Genomic DNA, 22,338 nt, shown 5'->3' with positions numbered 1-22,338 from the left:
TTTTACTATTGCTTCCACGTTCCTAACCTTTCAAATTTAAATCCCATTGGTGCGTGAGAAACTCATTTTCTTGCGAAGAGCTTTCCACAATGCAAATGTCCTAAGGTGATCTCGCTGTTGCATTTTTCTCAATCCCACCTAAGAGTTACTGAGGAGACAACGTGTTCGTGAAAACAAAAACTTAAGATAAAACACGAAAGTGATGTAATTCTTAAGGCACTTTACCATATATTTCATGAAAAAATAGTTTTGGTTTCATTTTATCGCTATTTTTGATGTTTAGATTTCGTGGTAAACGAGTGTTTAGAAATAATGGATGGAACCATTTTAAGAAATAGTAGCCTAAAAAATGGGTATATAACAACAAAACAGTTTCAACATTTGAAATATTTCTTGTAAAAATTATTTAAATAAAAATATATTTTTTTTATATATTATATGTACTGATAGTATTTTTTATTCTAAGTAAAAAAGGTCTCAGGCTATTAGTCTTTAAAGCACAATGAATTTTTTTTTCTGAAAATTCAATCTCAAGGAGAAAAACACTTGTGTTTTAAATTTTACTATACCTAAATAAATATAATCATAATAAACAGAAATTAATTATGTTAAAAATAATTGCTACATAAATTTAGTTCTTTTTCAGTTTATATAAACGGAGATTTCAATCAAATATGCAGTATTTAGTCGAAAATTTTGTTTCCACAAATACTTTGTTTTACTAATACTAAATAGCTTGCTTTGATTTATGTTAAATGTAAATATTAAGGTTGAAAAGAACACCAGTGCATTGTGAAAAGTGCTGGTACTTTTTATTGTAAGACCCATTTTTAACGGAACATGTTACGGACAAAAAACCTGATGTACCGTAATTTTTAGAGTAATTAAAACCGTAAAATCACTGAATAACACTCATGAAATAAATATTAATGTAAAAATTACAGCAAAAAGCAGGATTTTGCGATAAAACGGATTTTTGATGACACACCCAAAGTTCCGGTTCGTAGTACTTTTGTTAGATTCGGAATTTTTTACAATGTGGTTTTATGAACTATCTACGACACCGTAACTATTGAAGAGATGTCCTGAAAGTTAGCTAATTTACTCATTCTCCTTTGTCAGGTAGAAGAATTGGAATTCATTTCTACAAAAAAAATGTCTATTACAAACTTAATAAATCTAAGGTATAAAATTGCAGTTCTTAAAATATTATTTATCAATTGCATAATCACAGAGAAGAAAGATAGATTATAATGGAAATTATTTTTAAGAGCCAGGCAAAACCGGAGGGCATTACAAATATATGGTAAACTATTTGCGAAAAAAAAAACGCTTTTCTGATTTTTTTTCAATTAATTTTTCCTTAAAATTTAATTATCAAATCCTTGGTTTGATTTGAAAATAAAAGCTACAATAAACAAGTAATTGTAACTAAATTATCTGTTAATCAATTATTTCTCAATGATTAAAAAAGTATTAGAAAAACTTTAACATTAAGTCAGTGTTTGATCATTTTGGAATATAAATTGCTTAATTTCTTAAAGTATAAATTCAGAAGCATAAATAAAGCTCATTCATTATACTATTTTGCATGCAATTCTTACCTCAATTTTCCAAAACACTCTTATTAAAAAAAGTATCAATTATTTCTGATTATAAATGTTTTACAAAAAAAAAGTTAGGACAAGAAAATAGTAAAAAAATGATTATAAATTATGCACAGATTAGGGTCTTATCAACATCGCACCACAATTTTCTTAAAAATGTTAAATGTTACTTTGTTCTCTCTTCAAAAACTCCCACAATCCATTAATTTAGGCAAGTTATGAGAGCGCTCATTTTTGGCAAGGGCTTTTCAATTGTTGGTAGTTCTAAATCGAAAAAGAAGGCGGTAAAAGATGAACCTTCCTATAATCTGTTCTCCACGCTTGACTGAGTCCTGTTAGCGACTTTAATAGCAAGTAAATGATCCGTTGCATTTTACTTTTTAATAGTACTTCAACTTTCTCTTGCTCTTAATTGCGCCAAAGGTGTGCTTTCTCAACTAAAATGGAAGGTTATCCAGACAGATCAATTTATCTCGATAACATTTAACAGATATTTTTATTGATTAGCTCACAAATGTATTTCTTATGCAATAGTTTTTTTATTTTATTTGGTAGTAATTTTTTTTCATTGACTTGTTTCAATGATTAGTATTTTGGGATAATAGATCTTCTGAATTATCTTACATTATATATACCCAGCAAGATATAATTGTTCTTATTTTACTTTGAAAATTCTCAGATGAATTCAGTATTTATCAATTGTTTTACACTAACAGATATTCACGAATAACAACCATATAATGGTTTTCTAATTCCATGCTAATGTGTTAGACAGATGTAGAGAGAATCTCTAAAACTCTGCACTCAGTTCAAGGTTATGGTATAAAAAGATTAGATATTATATAATTAATTTTAATTTATTGAAAAAGAATTAAGAGTAAAATAATAATTTAGTTTTTAAATTTTAGGAAATATGTTATGTATATTTCAGAATGACAGACCCCAATATGGTTGCTTCACTTGAACCTCTCTATGTAGTATTACAGCTCTTCTAACCACTCTGAAGCATATTTGTAGTGTGTCCAATTCCCTCTATAACATTCCATGTATATACTTGTTGCCTTTCTTAAAATTGTGATAGCTATTTTTCAATATGAAAAGAGTTTTTAAGCCATTCTGAGTTCAGTATCTTTGAAACATTTTAATTGAACATTTCAAGCCATCATTCTTGCCCCTATAATACTTGTTATAATTAACATATTATGCAGAAATAATTAATCTTTATCTAACTTCTATAAACCATTTAAATAAACTGCCACTTTAAATAAACCGTTGCAATGTAAACAAATTATTAATCTTCTGTTTGTTAAGAGGAAAATTCATCAAAATGTTAAAATTACCATTGGAAAATTATTGATAGTTCTGAAGATTATTTTGGTAATTATATTGTGATACTTTAAAACACTACATAAAAACCATTTATTTGGTAACCTTTACTTTTCAGATTTATATTTGTAGCTAAATGCATTGTAATGAGAACTATAATTTTGAAATGAAGAATTTCCGGTAAAACATAATTACAGTGAACGGTAAATTACCATCTGAATGGTTTAAATATAGTTTATTTTGTTTCACTTCTTAGAATTTCGGTTTTATTCACCAGAAATGTTTTTACCATACAAGGATGGTGATTTTGCCAGAATTTTTTATTCCATGTAGAGGAGTCTACATATTACAAACTATTTTACAATTTTATCTATAGTGTTGAGTTTTATAATCCTCCAGCAGATAGTTGCACTTGCTTAAAAAAACAAGTCGAATTCCACATTCATAGTAAAGAGAAGTAAATAAGAAGAAAGAAACTAAAAAAAGCTGATTAAACTAATGAGATTTTTCGTTAATGGAAAGAATTAATAGTCGTTACAGCGGGATCATGAGGTAGGTAGAACAGGGAAACATGTTCTTAAATTTAAATTTTTCAAGAAAGATTTTTCAATAGTGGTGGTCATTTACAGAAAATATCTATAAAGATATCCCGGATGACAAGAAGTTGGTTTCAATTGGTCTTTATATCATCACATTTTATAAAATAAATCCTTAATGTATCATATAAAAATTTTTCCAAAAAGAAATAAAATGTCCCAATTAAATCAATCCTAATATTTTGTTCTTAGTTTTATGTGAAACATTATTTCATAGCTAATTCAAAAACCTACCGTGTAACTTTCAGTTTACTTACAAAACAGTTTTAAGCCCTATTAAGTCAAACAATACTCGAAAAGCTTTCAGATCATTTGGTCTCTTCTATGAAACAAGCTTACTTAAAGTGCTTAGTGAAAATAATACTATTGTTAATAAGAATGATGGAATGAAGCCCAGATCACAGTAATCATAGTTATAATCATTAATCACAGTAATCATAGTTAAAAGCAAAAGTAATCATTTGCCAATTTAAAAAATAAAATTTTTACTGCACTGTAAAAATTCCGAATCAGGGTCCTGGTATTTTTTATCGTAAAATCCATTTTTGCCGGAACATGTTTCGGAACAAAAACTCTGATATACCGTAATTTTTACAGTAATAATTACCGTAAAACCTCCAAATCATTTTATTTAGTAAATATTTCTGTAAAAATAACTGTATAATATTTTGCGGTAAGGATGGATTTTACTGTAAAATTTTACGAATGATGCATCCAAAGTGTCGGAAATTTATGCCATAATTTAATCCAGAATATTTTACAGTGTACTTAAACATTATGTGTAAATTTGTCGTATGCATTAATTATATTTTCGAGTGCCTCAATATAATATCGTGCTCCTTTTATTATTTAGAGTCATATATAATAACTAAAAATATAAAAGAACGCATCATATTTTACTAGGGCACAATGAAAAGGGCAAATGTCTTGAAGATTGAGGAAATTTTTCTCCCTTTTTGGCGAAAGCATTTTTGAAGAAATTGTGGAAAAATTCTAAATTGTGGAATTCCCTATATTTGCACGTTTAAGCATATGATTTTTTTTTAAAAAAATTTAGGCTTAATACTCCACACCAGTTAACACAATCAATAGTGGAAAACGACACAAAAAATTAGCGTGAGCGGGAAATCAACTTAATCAATGAGTGTGTGGGGGCGGAGCTATCGACGATGCCAACCTTCATCTATCAAAAGGTACCTCGTGATTGAATCAAGTTGGCATGTGTTATATACCAGTGAATTGATGTTTTAATTTTCGTATTGGTAGTTACGCCACAATACTCCCCCACCAGAATTTTATCAGGGATAGAATACGATGAAAGGATACCACTAGTTGCTGTACTTTTGAGAGACCGGGAGAGCTGGTTTTAAGGTCACCGGGTTTTTGAGTGCTGAATGCGAGAGGTGCATTAACTTCACAGTCGTATTCGCTCCTGTGTTACCATTAGCAGTCGAGTGTATGCAAGCAGCCGTTATGTTTAATCGAGACGAGACTAAGTAGAAACTGCGTGAGGAGGATTGGATAATGTTGCAGTCACAAGTAGCAAGTCAAATGTTCAATGTGGATCATCCAACAAAATAGGCGTTACTGTCAAGATTTTTGCGAAGTGGGCGTTACTGTGTGTTCAAATCACGTCCGGAGGTCACCAATGTGGGGGCGGAGTTATGGACGATGCCAACATTCATCTATCAAAAGGTACCTCGTGATTGAACCAAGTTAGCAAGTCTTATATACCAGTGAATTGATGTTTTAATTTTCTCACAGGTAGTTATATGTGCTTTAACTCATGTGCCATCCAGCCATACAACGCAAGCGATTTTAAAATAAAATAAAAAGTGTTGGGAAATATTTAGAATATACAGCTATTGCACATATGAGAGAAAGCAGTTTCGTGAAAAATTCGAAAGTAGCCGTTTTGACAACAATCATGTGGTTTCATGACAAACTGATATTAAAAAATTAATGAAATACAGCTAATTAATTGGTAAATCGTTAAAAAATGAGAGATTTATTTATGAAATTTCATTTTTAGGGCAAAAAAAAATCAAAAGAAATAATTATTCAGGACTGTATAACTAATTTTCATTATAAAGAGGGTATTTAATAAGTCAGTAAAGAAAAGAAAACTTTATTTTTAAATTTCATGAAATCATAACTTAAATTTCGTTTTTTTTTTTTTTTCAAATTTAATACACTTTCGATCAATACTTAAGCAAAGCGTATTTATTTTAATTAAATGATGTTTGAAAGATTTATCTGATACTCATAAATGACATGATAGGAACTCATTATCAAATTCTTTGATATTGCTCAAATAAACTTATTTAATTTTTGACGTCCACGGAAATAATTAGAAAATGCATTACATTTAATTAGATCTCGTAGTACCTCAACAAACTTGCAATTACATATTTCACTGTGAGTTTAATTAGATAAATATTGCATGACGTTCGAGTGATACTATGAATGATTGGAGGACTTAATTTAATGACAGATTCTCTGTAATTGTACGTGCTTTGCTTGCTGAAGAGAACTTATTTATTTTAATTAAAGACAATATTCAAGTATCCCATCGAACTTTGATCTTTTTATCTGATTTACAGTTTCAAAGTCTTTCTAGCTACTTATACCATCTTATATGATAAATAAACGTAATATATTTTATACATAACCCTTGGGAAATTAAAGATCTTTCTTTTCGTAGGAGGCTGTGTCAATGTTTTGCCCTGATGTAAAATCTGTTGAAAATTTTTGTTTAGGAATGAATTCAATTTATATGTTATTCAAATCGAAATCACTCTAATAGAGACTATTATAGATCATATGCAAAATGAATTTGTTGACATTGGGATTAAATTCTAGGTTTTTAATACCCTGAAAAACTAAATGCATAATAGCTTGTGGTTTAAGTAAAGAAAAAACAAAATATTCAGACAAGCCTGTATTATTTGGAATAATTGCATAATATATATCGTGAAGTAAAATGACAATTAATCATTTGCCAATTCAGAATATTTTCATAAGAAGAAAAAAATGCGTAAGATTTTATGAATTTAGTGTAGATAAATGACTGCGATTTACCTATTTTTATTTGGATCTACTGCAACAAATTTATCTTAAAAAATATATTTTTGTCTCAATTTGCTTACTTTTATTTTAAGTTAATGAGTATAGTTTTAATAAATAACGATATTTCCTAAGTTTCCGATGATTTCATGCCTTTTTCCAAAATAAATCATAGTAAAGTCAAATGCAACAAAGTCAAATGCACTTACTGCAACAAAGTTATTTTAAAAATAAAATTTGTGTCAAATTTTCTTTTATTACATGCCAACTTTTATAAATTATTGAGTACAATTCTTATAAGAAACGATGACAAGGAAGTTTCAGTCCTTAACAAAACTTGTTTTTAACTATTAGCTATTTTTTAAGAACATATATATGTATAAAAGCGTACAAGTACAGTCATTTATACTAGTTTAAAGCTATTCAAACAAATTACAAAAAAAATACTAGTTTTATTTACCACATTTACCGAATTTTAAAACACATTATATAACTATATTTGACTGATAGTTTTATCCAAATCATTACTAAAGCTCATCGGAAAAATGTACTAATCCCGTAGAGCTAAAAACACAGTAAATTTTACGATATTCTGATAGCTTTGAACATATTTTTTTCTCATTGTATAAAAGTGTATAAATAGAGCTTGTTTCAGAATAAATCTTAATTGCAAATGCATTTTAATAAAATATGTCATAAAAGTTTAATTTATTAGGAAAAATAGAGGGACTCGGACAAAATATCGCGGGGAAAGTCTAGCGGGAACTAAATCTCACGTGGACGAATCATACGAGGTCAAATCTCACGTGATCAAAGTCTCGCGTGGACAAAGTATCTCGAGGATCAAATATCGCGTGAACAAATTATCGTTTATTAAATATACTGAAAAGTAGCACGCGTTTGAAACGAAAAAAAAATTTGATAATAAACATGCATTATTTTCTTGAATAGGTAATTGAATGTGTTTTATCTGTAAAATATGCAAATACTCAAATATATCTGCAGCCCCTCCCAATGTCCAAGAATGACCAAAATGACTTTGCGATTAATAATTTTAACTACAAAGAATGTTTTCTGTTATGCGTTTGTCCAAAGAATCCACACAAAAATGCACAAGTGAGAGTAACATATCAAAAGCGAGAGTATCATATCAAACCAAATTTAAAAGTTTTTTTTTAAATAAACAAATAAAAAATACTAATCATGCTAAAATCGGTTCCAAGCACGAGAAAAGTAAGATGGGTGCATTTTTCAAAAAAAAATATCAGGTTTCAAAATTAATAATAAATAGCATACACTATATTATCCTTATGTGAGACTTTGACCACACCATATTTCGAGCTCGAAATTTTGTCCGGTGATATTTCAGTTGCGTGATTTTGATCGGCGATATTTTTGTTGAGAGATTTTGTACGGCAATATATTAGTCTCGAGATTCTGTGCCTAAACCAAACTAACACCAAGTAAACCGGAGATATATTAGCAATATCAAACTATATAAGCCTTTAACATTTACATTTTAAAAAACAAGAATTTAATGCGGATGATCAATTAGTTATTTCCATAAATTAGCAATCAACAATTATGAATCTTTAACACGAAATGTATAATATTTCGTATTTTTTACAATCCAATATTTTTATTTAGCAACTTGAAGAACATTAACAAACATATTCCTTTTTTTTTTTTTAGGTTTTACATTCTTACTACCCATCAGGAATACAAAACTACTGTTAGAAAAGCTTAACATTTTCTTTGATGTAAATTTCTTCAAATACCGCAACTTTAATCTTATGTTTGGGTGTTTTTTTTATAGTTTCTCTATTTTCAGGGGACAAATATATCGTCTTACCAACTGGAGAGTTGCTCATCAAAAATGTAGCCCCAACGGACACATTAGTCGGCTACCAGTGTCAAGTACATCACAGGCTGATAGGAGAAAGCAAACTCAGTGCATCAGCTGGCAAACTCATCATTAGGGGTAAGCATCTCTTTTCGTTCATGAATAATTCATGATTTTTCTTCTGCTGCTTACGGAATTTCTTCAGTTAAAGCTAACAGCGGAAATGGATTGTGATTTATTCGTTTCATTATGTTTGACTCATCATTAAAACTTTGTTAACAATGCAAAAGGGGTAAAATGCATAGTAATGACTCCTGCAATGTTTACAGAAATTAACTTTAATTAAAGATTATATAAATAATTGATTTTTGATTGCTTGATAATATGGATAGCAAATACGTTTGGAGAAAGAAAAAGACTGTTGCCATTTGGGAGTGATATTTCAAAAGAGACGGAGAGCTCACATAATTGAGAAACTGTTTTAAATATCAAAAACCGTTGGAATTTACGAATCGTAACAAAATACTTAGTAATGGCTCTAACAATGCTTTCTTTTTGAATTGATTAAATATATCATGAACTGGCTACTTTCGATTGCAGAGTTATATGCATTAAAGATAAATAAATATTATTTGAAAGGTTTTTTCTCTCCTTTATTTAGAGATAAAGATAGACGGAGAGTTTTATTCATCGCTCCCCCCTTAAAGAAACGTTTAAATATTTAAAAAATCAAATTTAATTCCAAAAATTATCAAATTAATTTAAAATTTTGCTTGTAAAGTATAAATATGCATAATAAAAACTGTATTGGTGATAAATACAATTAAAATAAATTAAAGAATTTATAAGTGTTTTAAAAACATTTTACCTATAAATGTTATTCTGTCTTATGAAATATTTTTTTCTTCAAATTGGATGAATCGATATATTATTGAATAGCATTTTCGTTTAAAATGAGTCAGTTTTAAAAGCTTCTTAGTTCAATGGATGATTTACAGAGAAAATTGAGTTATTCGCTTCAATGCTTTTACAAAATTATGCCAATCCTTTTACAAAATTAATTTATAAAAAATTAAGCAAATAGAAATTAAATAGGTTTACTAATCATTAGTTTTCAGCTCATTCTTAACAACGTTAGAAAAAATTACATTTAAATAAAAGCCACAGTTACATGAAGCAATTAACAATTTACGTAACATTATTTTAGTTTAATTTAAAAAATGAAAAGAAATTATCCATTGGAACAAACAATTAGATTAAGTCATGTTAACGTCAACAGTATTATATTGCCAAATGAGCAATATGTTGCAAAATACAAATAAAATTAACGTACTGTTGTGACATATTTATATCGTTAGAAAATATTTTAACAATTACAAATATTAGAAATTGAAAACGGAACATTAAAGCCAGTTTAGAAGGTAAGTTGAACATTTAATGTCCAAAATAATGCACCAAACATGCACCGCATAGAGAAAATTTTGATTTTCTTATTCCTTAACTTATGTAAAAAAATAAATCTTAAAATAATTAAACTCTGAAGTAGAATTCTAGATTAATAAGCAAATTAATGATTATAAATATTACTCTATCAATAGCAATCGGGATAAAGAAGAGAATTCATTTGAAACGGAAATGCATTTCAAAATTCATTTTCTTATTATACATTAAAGATAATATACAGAATGAATACAACATTCAATACCCTAGATCAGGGGTGTCAAACTCAAAAGCTAACTTGGGCCAAATAAACAATGCTTAACATTAGGTGGGCCGCAGAAAAAAGGAGAAAAAAAAGAAAAATCAATGTTCATAGAAAACAAATATTTTTATTTTGAATTGTAATAAACATATATAAAGTTAAATTATTGTTTACGTCCTGATATTTGACATCTCTTCTCTGCTACTTACTATCTTTTCTATATCGGGAGGAATTTTATTGCCCGAGACTACTTTCAAAATTGACCCAACGTGAGCGTAATTAATACGGTTTCGAACAAGAGATTTATTTCCATTCATAACAGAAAATAATTGCTCTCACTGATAAGTACTTCCAAACATGGAAATAATTTCATATGCGAATTTTCGAGTATTTTCAAACCTTGATGGTAAATATTCGCAAAATTCAGGCACCCACTTCAATGACTTTTGCCTTCAAATTTGAGTCGCACTGAATCTCAATCACTTTCATTTACATGTAACTGGGTACTGAGTCTGTATTTATTGAGAAAATCGAAGAAAGCAAACAAAATTTGTCTTCCAAAGAATTATAATCTTTAAACCTTGTTTCAAATTCTGTCCTAAGATTTGAAATTTATTTCTGCGTATTTTTGATACGATGCAGTTTCATCTATGGCAGTTTCATTTGTGTATAAATCAACAAGAACAAACTAGATTTGTTCTTGTTGCACGTTGGGAAGTGAATTAAATCCTCATTTTTCAGTTGCCTTTCCCAAAGAAATAGTTAACATTTGAATGCTTTAATTATGTCAAACATGTTCGTAATGATCTGATCTTTGACTTGTAACAATAAATTTAAATCGGATGAGTGTTTGGTTACATCAGCCATAAAAGATAAATCTTGCTACCATATTTGATCGGAGAACAAGCTTTTATCTTGATTTTTAGTTTGTAAAAACTTACATAATTCTTCTTTCATATCCCAGAATTGCCTGAGAAGCTTGGAGCAAGATAACCAACGTACCTCGCTATAGTAGGATAAACCTGAATATGTACTATCCAATTGATAGCTTAGTGTGAAATGGACTCCATTTCAGCGAATTGGAATTTTACATTTTCGCGAGTACGATTTAAAATGATCCGTATAAATAAAATATATTATAATTTTATATGCTGGTTTGTTTCTAATTCACATTTCTATTTTATTTTTACTTTGCTTCGGATATAATGACTGGGCCACAAAAATGTTCATCTCGGGCCGCATGCAGCCCGCAGGCCGCGAGTTCGACACCCCTGCCCTAGATACATTATATAGTGTGTGTGGCTGAAAATTTAAAGACTATTAAAACTCATCCTAGCATATATTTCAATTGAGTTTCTTCATGAATGATATATGAGCTTTTTCCCCCCAAAATCAAGGTGCATATTTATCATATTTTTTAATTTTTTTTAAATTTAAAATACCAAGTAAGTAAAATGCTGTCACTGGAGTTAGTTATGCTCAATAAAAAATTTTATTTTCTGGATCTTACATGTTAATTTAACGAAATGAGTGAATAGAAAAATCGAAATATGCATAATCGATACTGAGGATCAAAAATTTCATGTAGACTTCAAAAGCCCTAAATTTACATTTCATTATACTATTTTAGTACTACTTTATATTCTAAACTTTATACTACATACTTTTTCTAATTATTAACTAGGAACATTTGTCTTGTGTGTGTACATTTAACAAAAGTAAAATCTGTGTTTTAACACCTCCCTCTAAATTAAAATTTTTGACCGGTCCAAAAGACTTGAATCTGTTTCAATTGACCTTTTTCTTATTAATATGTCTCTGCGTTGATCTCTTTAGATTAAATTTAAATTGTAAAATATATTTTCCGAGACGCACACCACTAGTAAACTGAAATATGAGATAATAACCGTTTTAATCATCTCGCAAATCACCTGAACCAAATCATTCAGGTCATTTGAAATTAAGTAACATTTTTATTTATAATAACTCAAATTATAGAACAAATATGAATTGCTTGTTCTAGTTATTGCAGTAGAATTATATGAAGCATTGGTTCCAGTTTTTATTGTTGAATTATATGAATTATTTGTTCCAGTTATTGTTGTTGATTTATCTGAGTTATTCTTTCTTTTAAAAAGAGGAAATCACATTTGATATAATTTTGTTCCATATAATTAATATTTATTTAATTTATTGAGCCAATTTTTCTTCTTTTAGAACCTCATGCCTCACTACCACCAACTATAACTGAATCTCGGCCCATTATCCACGCAAAAGAATCAGAAAGAGTGTTTTTACCTTGCGTTGGACAAGGATATCCACAGCCATCATACAAATGGGGAAGAAGAGATGGGGATAGGATCAATTCATTTCATCTAGCAGACAGAATTTTGCATAAAGACGGAGTTCTCATCATACAACAAGCTGCAATTCAAGATACGGGGGTTTATACTTGTGAATTAAATAATTCAGTTGGACAAGATAAAGCTGAAACCAAACTTCTTGTATCATGTAAGTTTTCATTACGTTTATTTTTTATTGATCATTTCTCTCACAAATGACTTGAAACGCTAATGCTAAAATCAGTAATGCAATTAGTAGTTTATTTAAATTGATTTCTAACTTAGTGAAGAATTATAATCATTAATTAGATTAGTTACTTCAGAACCTTAATGAGTCACAGATAGTTAAGACTTTCATTAACAATTTTTAGCGATAAATTTTAACAATACCTAGCTATCCTACCTAAGAGGATTAATCTCATATTTTTTGTCAACCACTTGAGAACTAATAGGAGAAAACAAGCTACTTTCATAAATTAGGAATAAATAATTAATACATAAAAAACTCATTTTCTTCAGTTTATTTCGATTAAAACCACCATTTATAAGAGCGATGTATTTATACTATTTTATTAATTGATGTGCTATGAGACTTTGTAATCTATTTTTCTAAACTCCTTTTGAAGCATCGTTTATCTTTTTAAGTTTATGAAGTAAAATTAGTGTTCTATTACACTAGCAATTTTCGTTTTTATAATACAATCATCCGTATTTCACTTTTTTATTATTTGCAAATCACATTTAATAGAATTAAATAAAATAAATATTGATTTTTCGACACTCAATTCAAAATTTTTCCTATTAAAGTATGATTTTTTTTTTTACTTTTTGAAGGAAAATCTGAAGTAAATCATCCAATGCAATACGAAATTTCATGCAGTTAATTTTATATTTATCTTTTTAATAAAATTATTTTTATTTTTTTATTGTTTATTCTAAAATATAGTTATACAAAATTTCTTAATGGGTCCACATTTGAAAAATACATGTAATCATTTTAAGACTGTGCAAATAAAGAGCGAAATGATGAACAGGTACTTAATCCAGAAAAAAATAAAATATTAACCATTGTCTGTTCAAATGACGACAATGAGAATCTGAAATGTACCTTCACATTTAAATTTCATTTCTCACACAAAAAGAAATTATCAAAAAATATTTAATAATTTAAAAAAATTAACCATTCACGCAATTAGTGTTAAATCAAAGAATTGAATTTGTTAATGAGTCGATTTTAACTCTCTAAAATTTAAGATCATCGAGAGTTAAAATCATTTCATCAGCACTCTAAGATTGAAGCATATGACTACGTTACATTTTAATGGAGTTTCCTCTGCCATTAAAGCAATACCAAAAATAACCTCTATAGCTGAACATACACTAAATGATTTTAGTGTGCTAATAGTTACAGTGCATAACTTCTCGTGTTAAATTCTGAAATCTAGCTTAAATCAGCCTGATCGTAAGTGTGATACGAATATGTATGTGTTTGCAGCTCCATTATCAGCTAAGATTGATCCTGAATCCCAAACAGTTGATGTTGGCAAGACAGCTACCCTCAGTTGCAGAGTAATGGGTCACCCTGTCCATTCTGTGGTATGGTTGAGGAATGGGAATACAATAGTAGCAAATGGACCAATAAAGCTGGTATCCAGAGACATATTACAAATTAATCCAGTGCGGAGAGAGGATGCAGCAGTATATCAATGCTTTGTTAGTAATGACCAAGAAGTTGTTCAAGGTTCAGCAGAACTCTTTGTCACGGGTAAGAATGACATCCTTAGTTTTTATTTTACTTATTTTTTTTAAAAATACAAGTTTGTAATTTATGAATGATATATACCCATTAGTTAAAGTATTAAGTGTATATACATCCTTGCCTACAATGAATTTGGCTTTTTTATGCAACTGCATAAAATAGCTTGAAAACTATATAATGTTTAACTTTTTAACAAATATGATAAAAATGACTACAGATGCCTCAAGCACGAGGAAACGCATCGTAATAACGTGAAAACGATATAAAATCTTATATAAAATAATAAAAGTATTTTTGAATAAGTTTTCTATATCTTTTAGACGGATATTATTTCATTTTATAACCGCCGTTGAACAGCCGACCAAATTTTGAGTTTACGACTAGCAAAGATCAACTCCGTAGCCTTGTAATTGTAAACCTAATACAGATGACAAAGGAACTATTAGTATTGTATCAAGTTCAGGGAAAAATATACCTCTATTGAGGACTTTTGATGGAACTTACCCGCATTTCCGTTACATGGAGAGAAAACCACGAAAACCACCCACAATTAGCGCGAGCCGAGTGCGGAATTCGTATAGACCCGCATCGGTGATCTAACAACCGGTGCCGGTCAGATATTTTAGTTGAGCTTAATACTGAAGGACAAAAAAAAACTCTATGCTTTTTTACCTTTCATAACATCTTAAGTTTCAGAAATTCAGTTTTTTAAACTCTGAATGTTCTAAAATATGGAGTAATAAAATAAAACGTCGATTTGGCTTTAAAAACAAAACCCAAATTTGTTAAGCATATACATATAAGTACACATAATTTTTACGAATCAAATTTTTATGGCTAATGCTCATGAGATAAAAAAAAGACCTTTATTCATACTTCTAACCCAAGGGGAAATGTGAGAAAAATAACATAAACTTAATACGTTTTCTAAATAAATTCAACTGCATATCTATAAAATGAAAACTTAAAATACTCTTTTCCGAACTTTCTACTTAAGAATTAGGGGAATACAATCCCTGATGTAAACCATATTTTCTATTTATGGTATAAGATTATCAAAGAAGAGAGTGAAGCAGGTCCCGCGTTACAGAGGATTTACGTCAAAACAGCGACATCCTTGCGTGATACGTTAATCCTTTATTTTGACGTTCCTCAAGCCATCTAGAAAAGGTTTAGTGATGATTAGGCTTTTAAATACATGCAATAACGTTGACGACCAAACTTAATAAGCTGAGGGTCCTAAAGTAGCTTGAAGAGATTTTTAGTATTCATAAACTTGTTGACTTCTTAAAACCCGAATAAATTAAATAGTGCCTCTCTTTAAAACGCATACATAACCTAATCAAACAAGCTACGAAAAAGTAAGAAGAAGATGATTCAATGGAAAATTCACTTTTCCAGCATAAATAGATCTAGTTAAATTAAAATAAGGTTTGATAATAAAATTGCATTTAAATTGAGTTTTGGGTAGTTCCATGCATGGAAATATATAGATTAAAATAAATATAGATTGCTCTCATAAGAAAACATATTTGAAAATTTAAGTGGTTTTGAATAATTTTTATAAGTTATTCAAATAAAATAGAAAGCTTATTTTACTAAAAGAATGCAGGATATTTTTTAACCGTGGCAATTGTTGAATTGGAGTTTCAAAACGAATTTAAAATTGTTTTAAATAATCATTCAATAAAAAACTTTATTAAATTTGTTCATTTCAGTTGCTAAGAGATCATAAATGTTAAAAATATTGTTTATAAATTGTTAATAAATGTATTTATTTATTTAAAAAAACATAGATTTATAGAATTTTACATTAATCATGTAAAATTAATTAGTTTTCTTTCAAAATAAATAAAATGCGCAGCCAATTACAAACAGTGCATCTATTAAGAAATACCCATCTCATAAGTTATAAAAAAATGCTATAAGATAAAAAAATTACTGCTAAATTCATTAAACCTGATTTTTATTTTTATTTTGAATTTGGCAGCCATTTATCATTTATAAATTTTGAAATATTAATGCAATAAATTTTTAAATGATAATGTAAAATAAACTAATGTTGCTATTTAAAATACAACAAAATTGTAAATAAGTTTTAGTGTTTACAGTAACATTCTACTTGGGTACTAAAACAACTATTAACAATATGTTTCTCATGTGTACATCTATAACTATCATTCTATTATTCTCCGATTTTTCGTTCTACAAACGGTTGCCCATGTATTAGTCAGTTTATTTTTTGTCTCATCTTTTGAGACTAAATAATTATTTAAGTAGTTAAAATATAAATTTATGAGATTCAAAATTTCAAGTAAGTTTAAAAGTTTGAATGTATAAACTATAAATAAAATTAAATAAATTATTATACACGTTTTATTCAAACTTGTATTTAAGAACAGAAAAACCTAACAATCAAGTGAGACAAATTTTAAGAACTTTTATTATTTGCAATTAACATAAAATTTATATTATTAGAAAAACTGCTCTCTTTTTATTCTAATGTAAGGTTTATTAAAAAGTTACATTTACACATTTGGTCGTTACTGAATTTTTTCTTTATCAGTCAGCTTACGGCTCAAAGTTATTTTGTTTAACAATTTTACAATAAATCTGCTTCAATTAAAGAGCATTTTTAACATCCAGGATAATTCAGAATCTGGCCAAATAAAGAAAGTCTATTCAGGGATCACAGACGCTCTTCTTTTTAAGTTTGCGTTTCAAAAGTCTTGAAGGGAGGAGTAGAAACATAGAAGTATTACGACAAGAATTTTGGTAAAAGTCAAAATCACTGGAAATGGATCCTCTTCAAAGAAATTTTTCTGAGATGTCGAACAACTACAAATAAAAAACTAAGATATATAATGTAGATAATAGTGTAAGTTTACCTTCCAACATAATTTACTAACAGCCAATACTCAGTCGAAAATGGTACACAAGATAAACAACTCAAATAAGGTAGCCCAGGATTATTGGGACAAACTTTAACTTGAGGTAAAGACATCTCTAGGATTTAGATTTTTATAGAAACCTATAATCGGGAACATCTTCCTTCGCCCCTAGCTTGTGTTGTTCTACATATGGATTAATAACGGTGGCACCTGATTTAAGCAGCATTGATTTCTCTCTTTGGTGTGCACTGAAAAGCACTGCATACGCAACATCTGTGAATTCCGAAATGATTCTGGTCTCAAAAATTGTGTGTGTGTTGTTGCCGAATTCCGAAAAAAATACAGGTGTATTTGAGCGAGTCTGCCAATCCCTGTCCCGATGGTGAAGCTCATCTTTGAACGTGTGGAAACATTGGACATCGCTTGGAAACTTTGAAAATCGCTTATGATATTTTCACATATCATCTACCGCAGCACATGCAATATCTTCGATCTATAAATATTCCAGAAGAATATTCCAGAAATAAATATTCCAGAAGAATATTCCAGAAATAAATATTCCAGAAGTCTTTCGCCTCTTTATATCTTGTACCCGGCATACTTCTATGACTATATGCTGAGATATTACTTAAAATACCATAATCCGTATTTAAGATACAATATAACGTCATACTATGATATTATTCAAAAATAATGAAAAGAAAATGAAAAAAAGAAAACAATTTTTCAACAGCCAGTTGCTGGCGAACAGGATCATGTAAATCAGGTAGCTACAGTTTCGTTACAAATAACAACAGTGCGCAATGCGGCTAACACTGCACATCGTTCATTTGAACCCTCAGGCATGCTTTTTCTCATCGATCTGAATCTGCATACTCTTCAAGCTCTCATATGGAATAGAATCTCTGTCCTTCACAATGAAAAATAATTACTTTAACCACTTTGCAAATATGGATCAAAAAAAGGAATACACATTATATAAATGCATAATCGAAAATATTAGCCAAAACGAACTGAAAAAAGGTTAGGTAGGAATAGAGTGACACCTATTCAAGTACTTTGTTTTCAGTTTCTATGCTTTTAAATATTGCCTTTTTTCCTTAATAACCCAGACATCTGGATCTGGTTTGCATTATGTGTTTGGAAGCAGGTATTCTTTACCTATAAGGTGTTCTTTCCTGTTACAAATTTTAAGGATTAACATCCCTTAGTCAGAGTATATAAACGCGATGACCAAAGGGTCATGAAAAAGTTTTTTTTTCTCTTTAATGACAATTTAACATATCACACTTGCCAGCCATTGGCCATTTGCGAATTAAGTCAGGAAGGTACGACTTTCATTTGACAAAAGAACACCGAAAATGTTAAAGTTCGTCTTAGCTCAGAGCCCTACGGATAGATGGCAGCACCACTCATTCCTGAGGACACTTCTTCAATTTAGACATACATCAGAAGGGGAACGAAATTTTCTCGAGATTTCTATACTCATGGTACAGCAGTCTCGACTGTGAGATTCCTGTACTCATGGTACCGACCATAGCACTTTCGATTCCATAAATTCTACGAACACGCATATCGCAATTAATCGATGAGTCTTAGTGGAGTCGATTATCGAACCCCGGGTCCTCCAGATCACAGACTGATTCTCTAACCACAGGACTACTGCGGCTCATGAAAAAGTAATTTTGCTGAAATACGCAATAAAAAATTTATTTCAACGAAATTAATAAATATATTTCCTTCTTTAAATTAAACTTTTTTAATGTTGTGCACTATTTTACATTAAATACCTTAATAAGTTAAAATCTAATTAGATAATTTTAATGTAAGAACTGATCAATTTAATTTAGTTAATACAGCATAAAATATTAAAAGCGTAATCATTCAAACCTTCATGCATTAGTTCCTGAGTCTGTAAAAAGGTCGATAGAAAGAACACCCATCATTCTACCCGCACTTTGCCAATCATGCTTAAAATTTTTATCAATTCCTCCCACATTCCTTCACGGTTCAAGTGAAGACCGATTCACGATGTTTTTATTTTTACTCAACTTTTCTGTCGCTTACATTTCTAATACCGCTTCTCTCTTCGGGTCAATCACGGTCTAGCTGTCCAAAGGATGGTCACGTGCGCCAAAGATGTGCGTGACCTTTAATTAAAACTTTGCACCTTTACAGTTGTACTTTCGATCATTTGGCGCTATTATTGGCGCAGTCACGAACGGAACACGTAATTCTCTTTTACCCAAAATCGAGCTTGTATTTGATGTATATGGAGATGAATTAATGATATACAGTCACGGATTTAAATACCTTGTTTAGCACTAAGTATGTATCCGTTCTTTACGCATTTGCATGAAGTGAAATAAGTAATTCGATTACGGCAACAAATATTTTCAGAATTTCCTAGAATATAATTAAGGCGTCTATAATTAGGTTTGTGACGCAACGTGCTTTAAAACCGGAGCTTGCATGTATTGATTAATACAATTAATGTGAATAAAATACTTCTACATCGATTCAATTATTCCTTAAAAGTATAAGAAATATAAAGCATAAGCTGATATAAAGTATTTCTTATACTAGCTTAGAAGTCTAAGCTGGTATAAGAAATTTATTTTTTTTTTTTGCATATTAAAAATATACTTTTAAACTATACTTTTTATACATTTTGTATAATAATATTATGCAATAATAATATACTTTTACTAGGAATAATAATGTTTTTTTTTTCCTTTTTGAATCTCTAAACACAATCATTAATTTTGAATTCAAAAGATTCATTAAAGTTGTTTTTATGTATTTTTCATAACATTCCATGTCTTATATGTTTTTTTTTCTTTTTATAAAATAGTATGTTCGTTTCTTTTTTTGTATAGAAAAAAAATACATTTAATGAATAAAAAGTTTTCTTTTAAATATGTAACAATTAAAAGAATATTTTCATGTTGTTCCAAGTCGCTCAAAGTTAATATTTTTCTGTTTTTATTTCTGCGTAAATATTAAAATTAAAATTAGATATTCGAAGCACATTATTTAGATTTTTACGCTGAACAATTTATAACAGAGATGTGCATTGCTAAGAATTTTCATTTCTTTCATTTTTAAAATTTAATTTCAAAACATGCATTTCATAAACTAATTCATTTAGATGTATTTTCTTAGTCGTAAAAGATAAATTAAAAAACTTGTAATTCATAAAATAAAGTTATATTCATTCAGACGCTTAAAATCTATAACTTTATATTTACTGAATGTTGCAGCATCATAAAGTGATATTTTAATAACATTTAAGCAAATTAGTTTGTTTTTTCCAAACTCAAACTTTTCAGCTAAGCACAAGCTCAATTGCAAAATTAAGAAAATTATAAATTATGTTATATATTCGTTTATATTCGAAGAATTTATTATAAATAATTACAGTCATTTAATATTTTACTGTAAAATTGATTTTGCTTTATCATTTTCAGAACTCACTTGCGTTAAATTTTACTAAAATATAATTTTTACAGCTTTAATAGATAAGAATATCACCATAGATATACAAACTACAGACGGTCTGAAAACATACACTGGGTCTTCTGACATATTTTTGAAAGTACAAAAATGATAAACAATTTGAAATTGAAATTTTTTTGAGAATATTAATTTCAAAGAACATGCAGTCATGGCGTTTATATAATTTATATATTTACAATAAAATATTTCCGAAGAGTCATAAATATTTTCACTAATTAGAAACTGTTATTTTATTTTCATTCTTTTGGACAGCGCTAATAGTTAAAAACAAAAATTTATTCTGGTTTACAACTAGATTTAAAATGCATTACGTACATTTTAAGAAACGTAAGCCTTAACTTGTTTAAGAAATAATACTGTACGTTTAACATATTTCTATACCAAAATTTTTTTTACTAGCACATGTTTCTGCAAAAACTTTTGAAAGGGAAACGTTTTTAAATCTAATAAAGGACTGCAAGTGTGAATATTATATTCAGTTTCCATGAAATATTACTTCCCCCAATAAATTGCTAAAAGTGATTCAGAAATTTCAAGGAAGTTCCGCTAGCGTTATTCTTATTTTCATGTTCCTATTTTTTGTTTCTTGAACAAGATTTAGCCTTTAAAGTAGATTACAGAAATTGAATTGATGATACGTTATAGAGCATTTAGACTACCAAATAAACCCAGAACGACAACAATAGGATAAAATGAAAAAGTATCACACTCCAGTTTTGGTTGATAAAAGGAAGCTTTAAAAATATCTTGTAAATATTTAATCGTATATGTATATTTTATTAGTTTTGAGGGTTGAAAATTGTTTGAAACATAAATTATAGTTAATTTCGTAATGCAAGGCTAAAATAATGCTCTGTAATTTTTTTTGTTGATTGAGCACAATTTAAATATTACTAAAAGCATTTTTAATTTGTATAATCCTTCCACTATGTAAATACTATGAAACTTTCTTTAAAAAATAAAGCAATATTTTTGTCTGACATTGGTTCAGTCAAAATAATAAAAATGTCCACGCTGCATTAAAAGATAGGGAAATAACGAATAAAACATTCCAAATGTATATGTATAAAATTGTTCTTTTATATTTGTATATCCCAAGCTAACGCTTCAGAGTGCATTTATAACTGTTGCTTCAGTATATTTAACTGAATTTTCTAGCTAATACTAGAGATCTTATAAGCTGATAAAAATTAGAAATAATGTATTGGAAATATATCTTAGAAATACATATAGAAATGAATTTTATTTTGTACTTTCACGATTAAATATAATTAATTATAACTTCAATTTTAACCTTAAGTAATATCAAAAATCTATTTTTATAAATTGTAATTTGTAGGTAAAACTTTATCGAAGCATTCGAATCTCCAGTAAATTAAGTTACAACTTTTAATCATCAACTCTAACATTTACAAGGCACCACTTTAAGCTAGGTCTCACAATCTATAATTATAATCTTTTCTAAAAAAAAATGTTTTTGTCAGGTGTAATTTTTCAGTTATTTCATTTTTAGCTTTTATATTACTATAAAAAGTCTGGACATTTTAAAGTTCGTTTCAAAATACCTTAATTTTCAACCCAAATTCAAAAATTGATTTTATAAAGATTCAATTTATGGAAAACAAACTGAAATTATTCTATTCATCAGAAAGTATTTAAAAAAGAAAAATCAGAAAAAAAAATCAGA

The 22,338-nt window shown here is 28.7% G+C and overlaps 1 protein-coding gene across 1 annotated transcript in view; it reads left to right on the top strand.

The window, feature by feature from the left end:
- The window catches only part of LOC107452990 (cell adhesion molecule Dscam1), a gene marked incomplete in the record, with an annotated part of 286,344 nt that overhangs the window by 104,746 nt on the left and 159,260 nt on the right, over positions 1-22,338 (top strand). The window contains 3 exon segments of the mRNA XM_071184722.1: positions 8,427-8,576; positions 12,358-12,651; positions 13,978-14,247. Of these exon segments, the coding sequence (XP_071040823.1) occupies positions 8,427-8,576; positions 12,358-12,651; positions 13,978-14,247 (714 nt within the window).

This window comes from Parasteatoda tepidariorum, chromosome 8 (assembly GCF_043381705.1).
Source record: "Parasteatoda tepidariorum isolate YZ-2023 chromosome 8, CAS_Ptep_4.0, whole genome shotgun sequence".
Lineage (NCBI taxonomy): Eukaryota > Metazoa > Arthropoda > Arachnida > Araneae > Theridiidae > Parasteatoda > Parasteatoda tepidariorum.
Note: the sequence above shows the minus strand (reverse complement) of the source record. Positions and strands in the feature narration are given on the sequence as shown.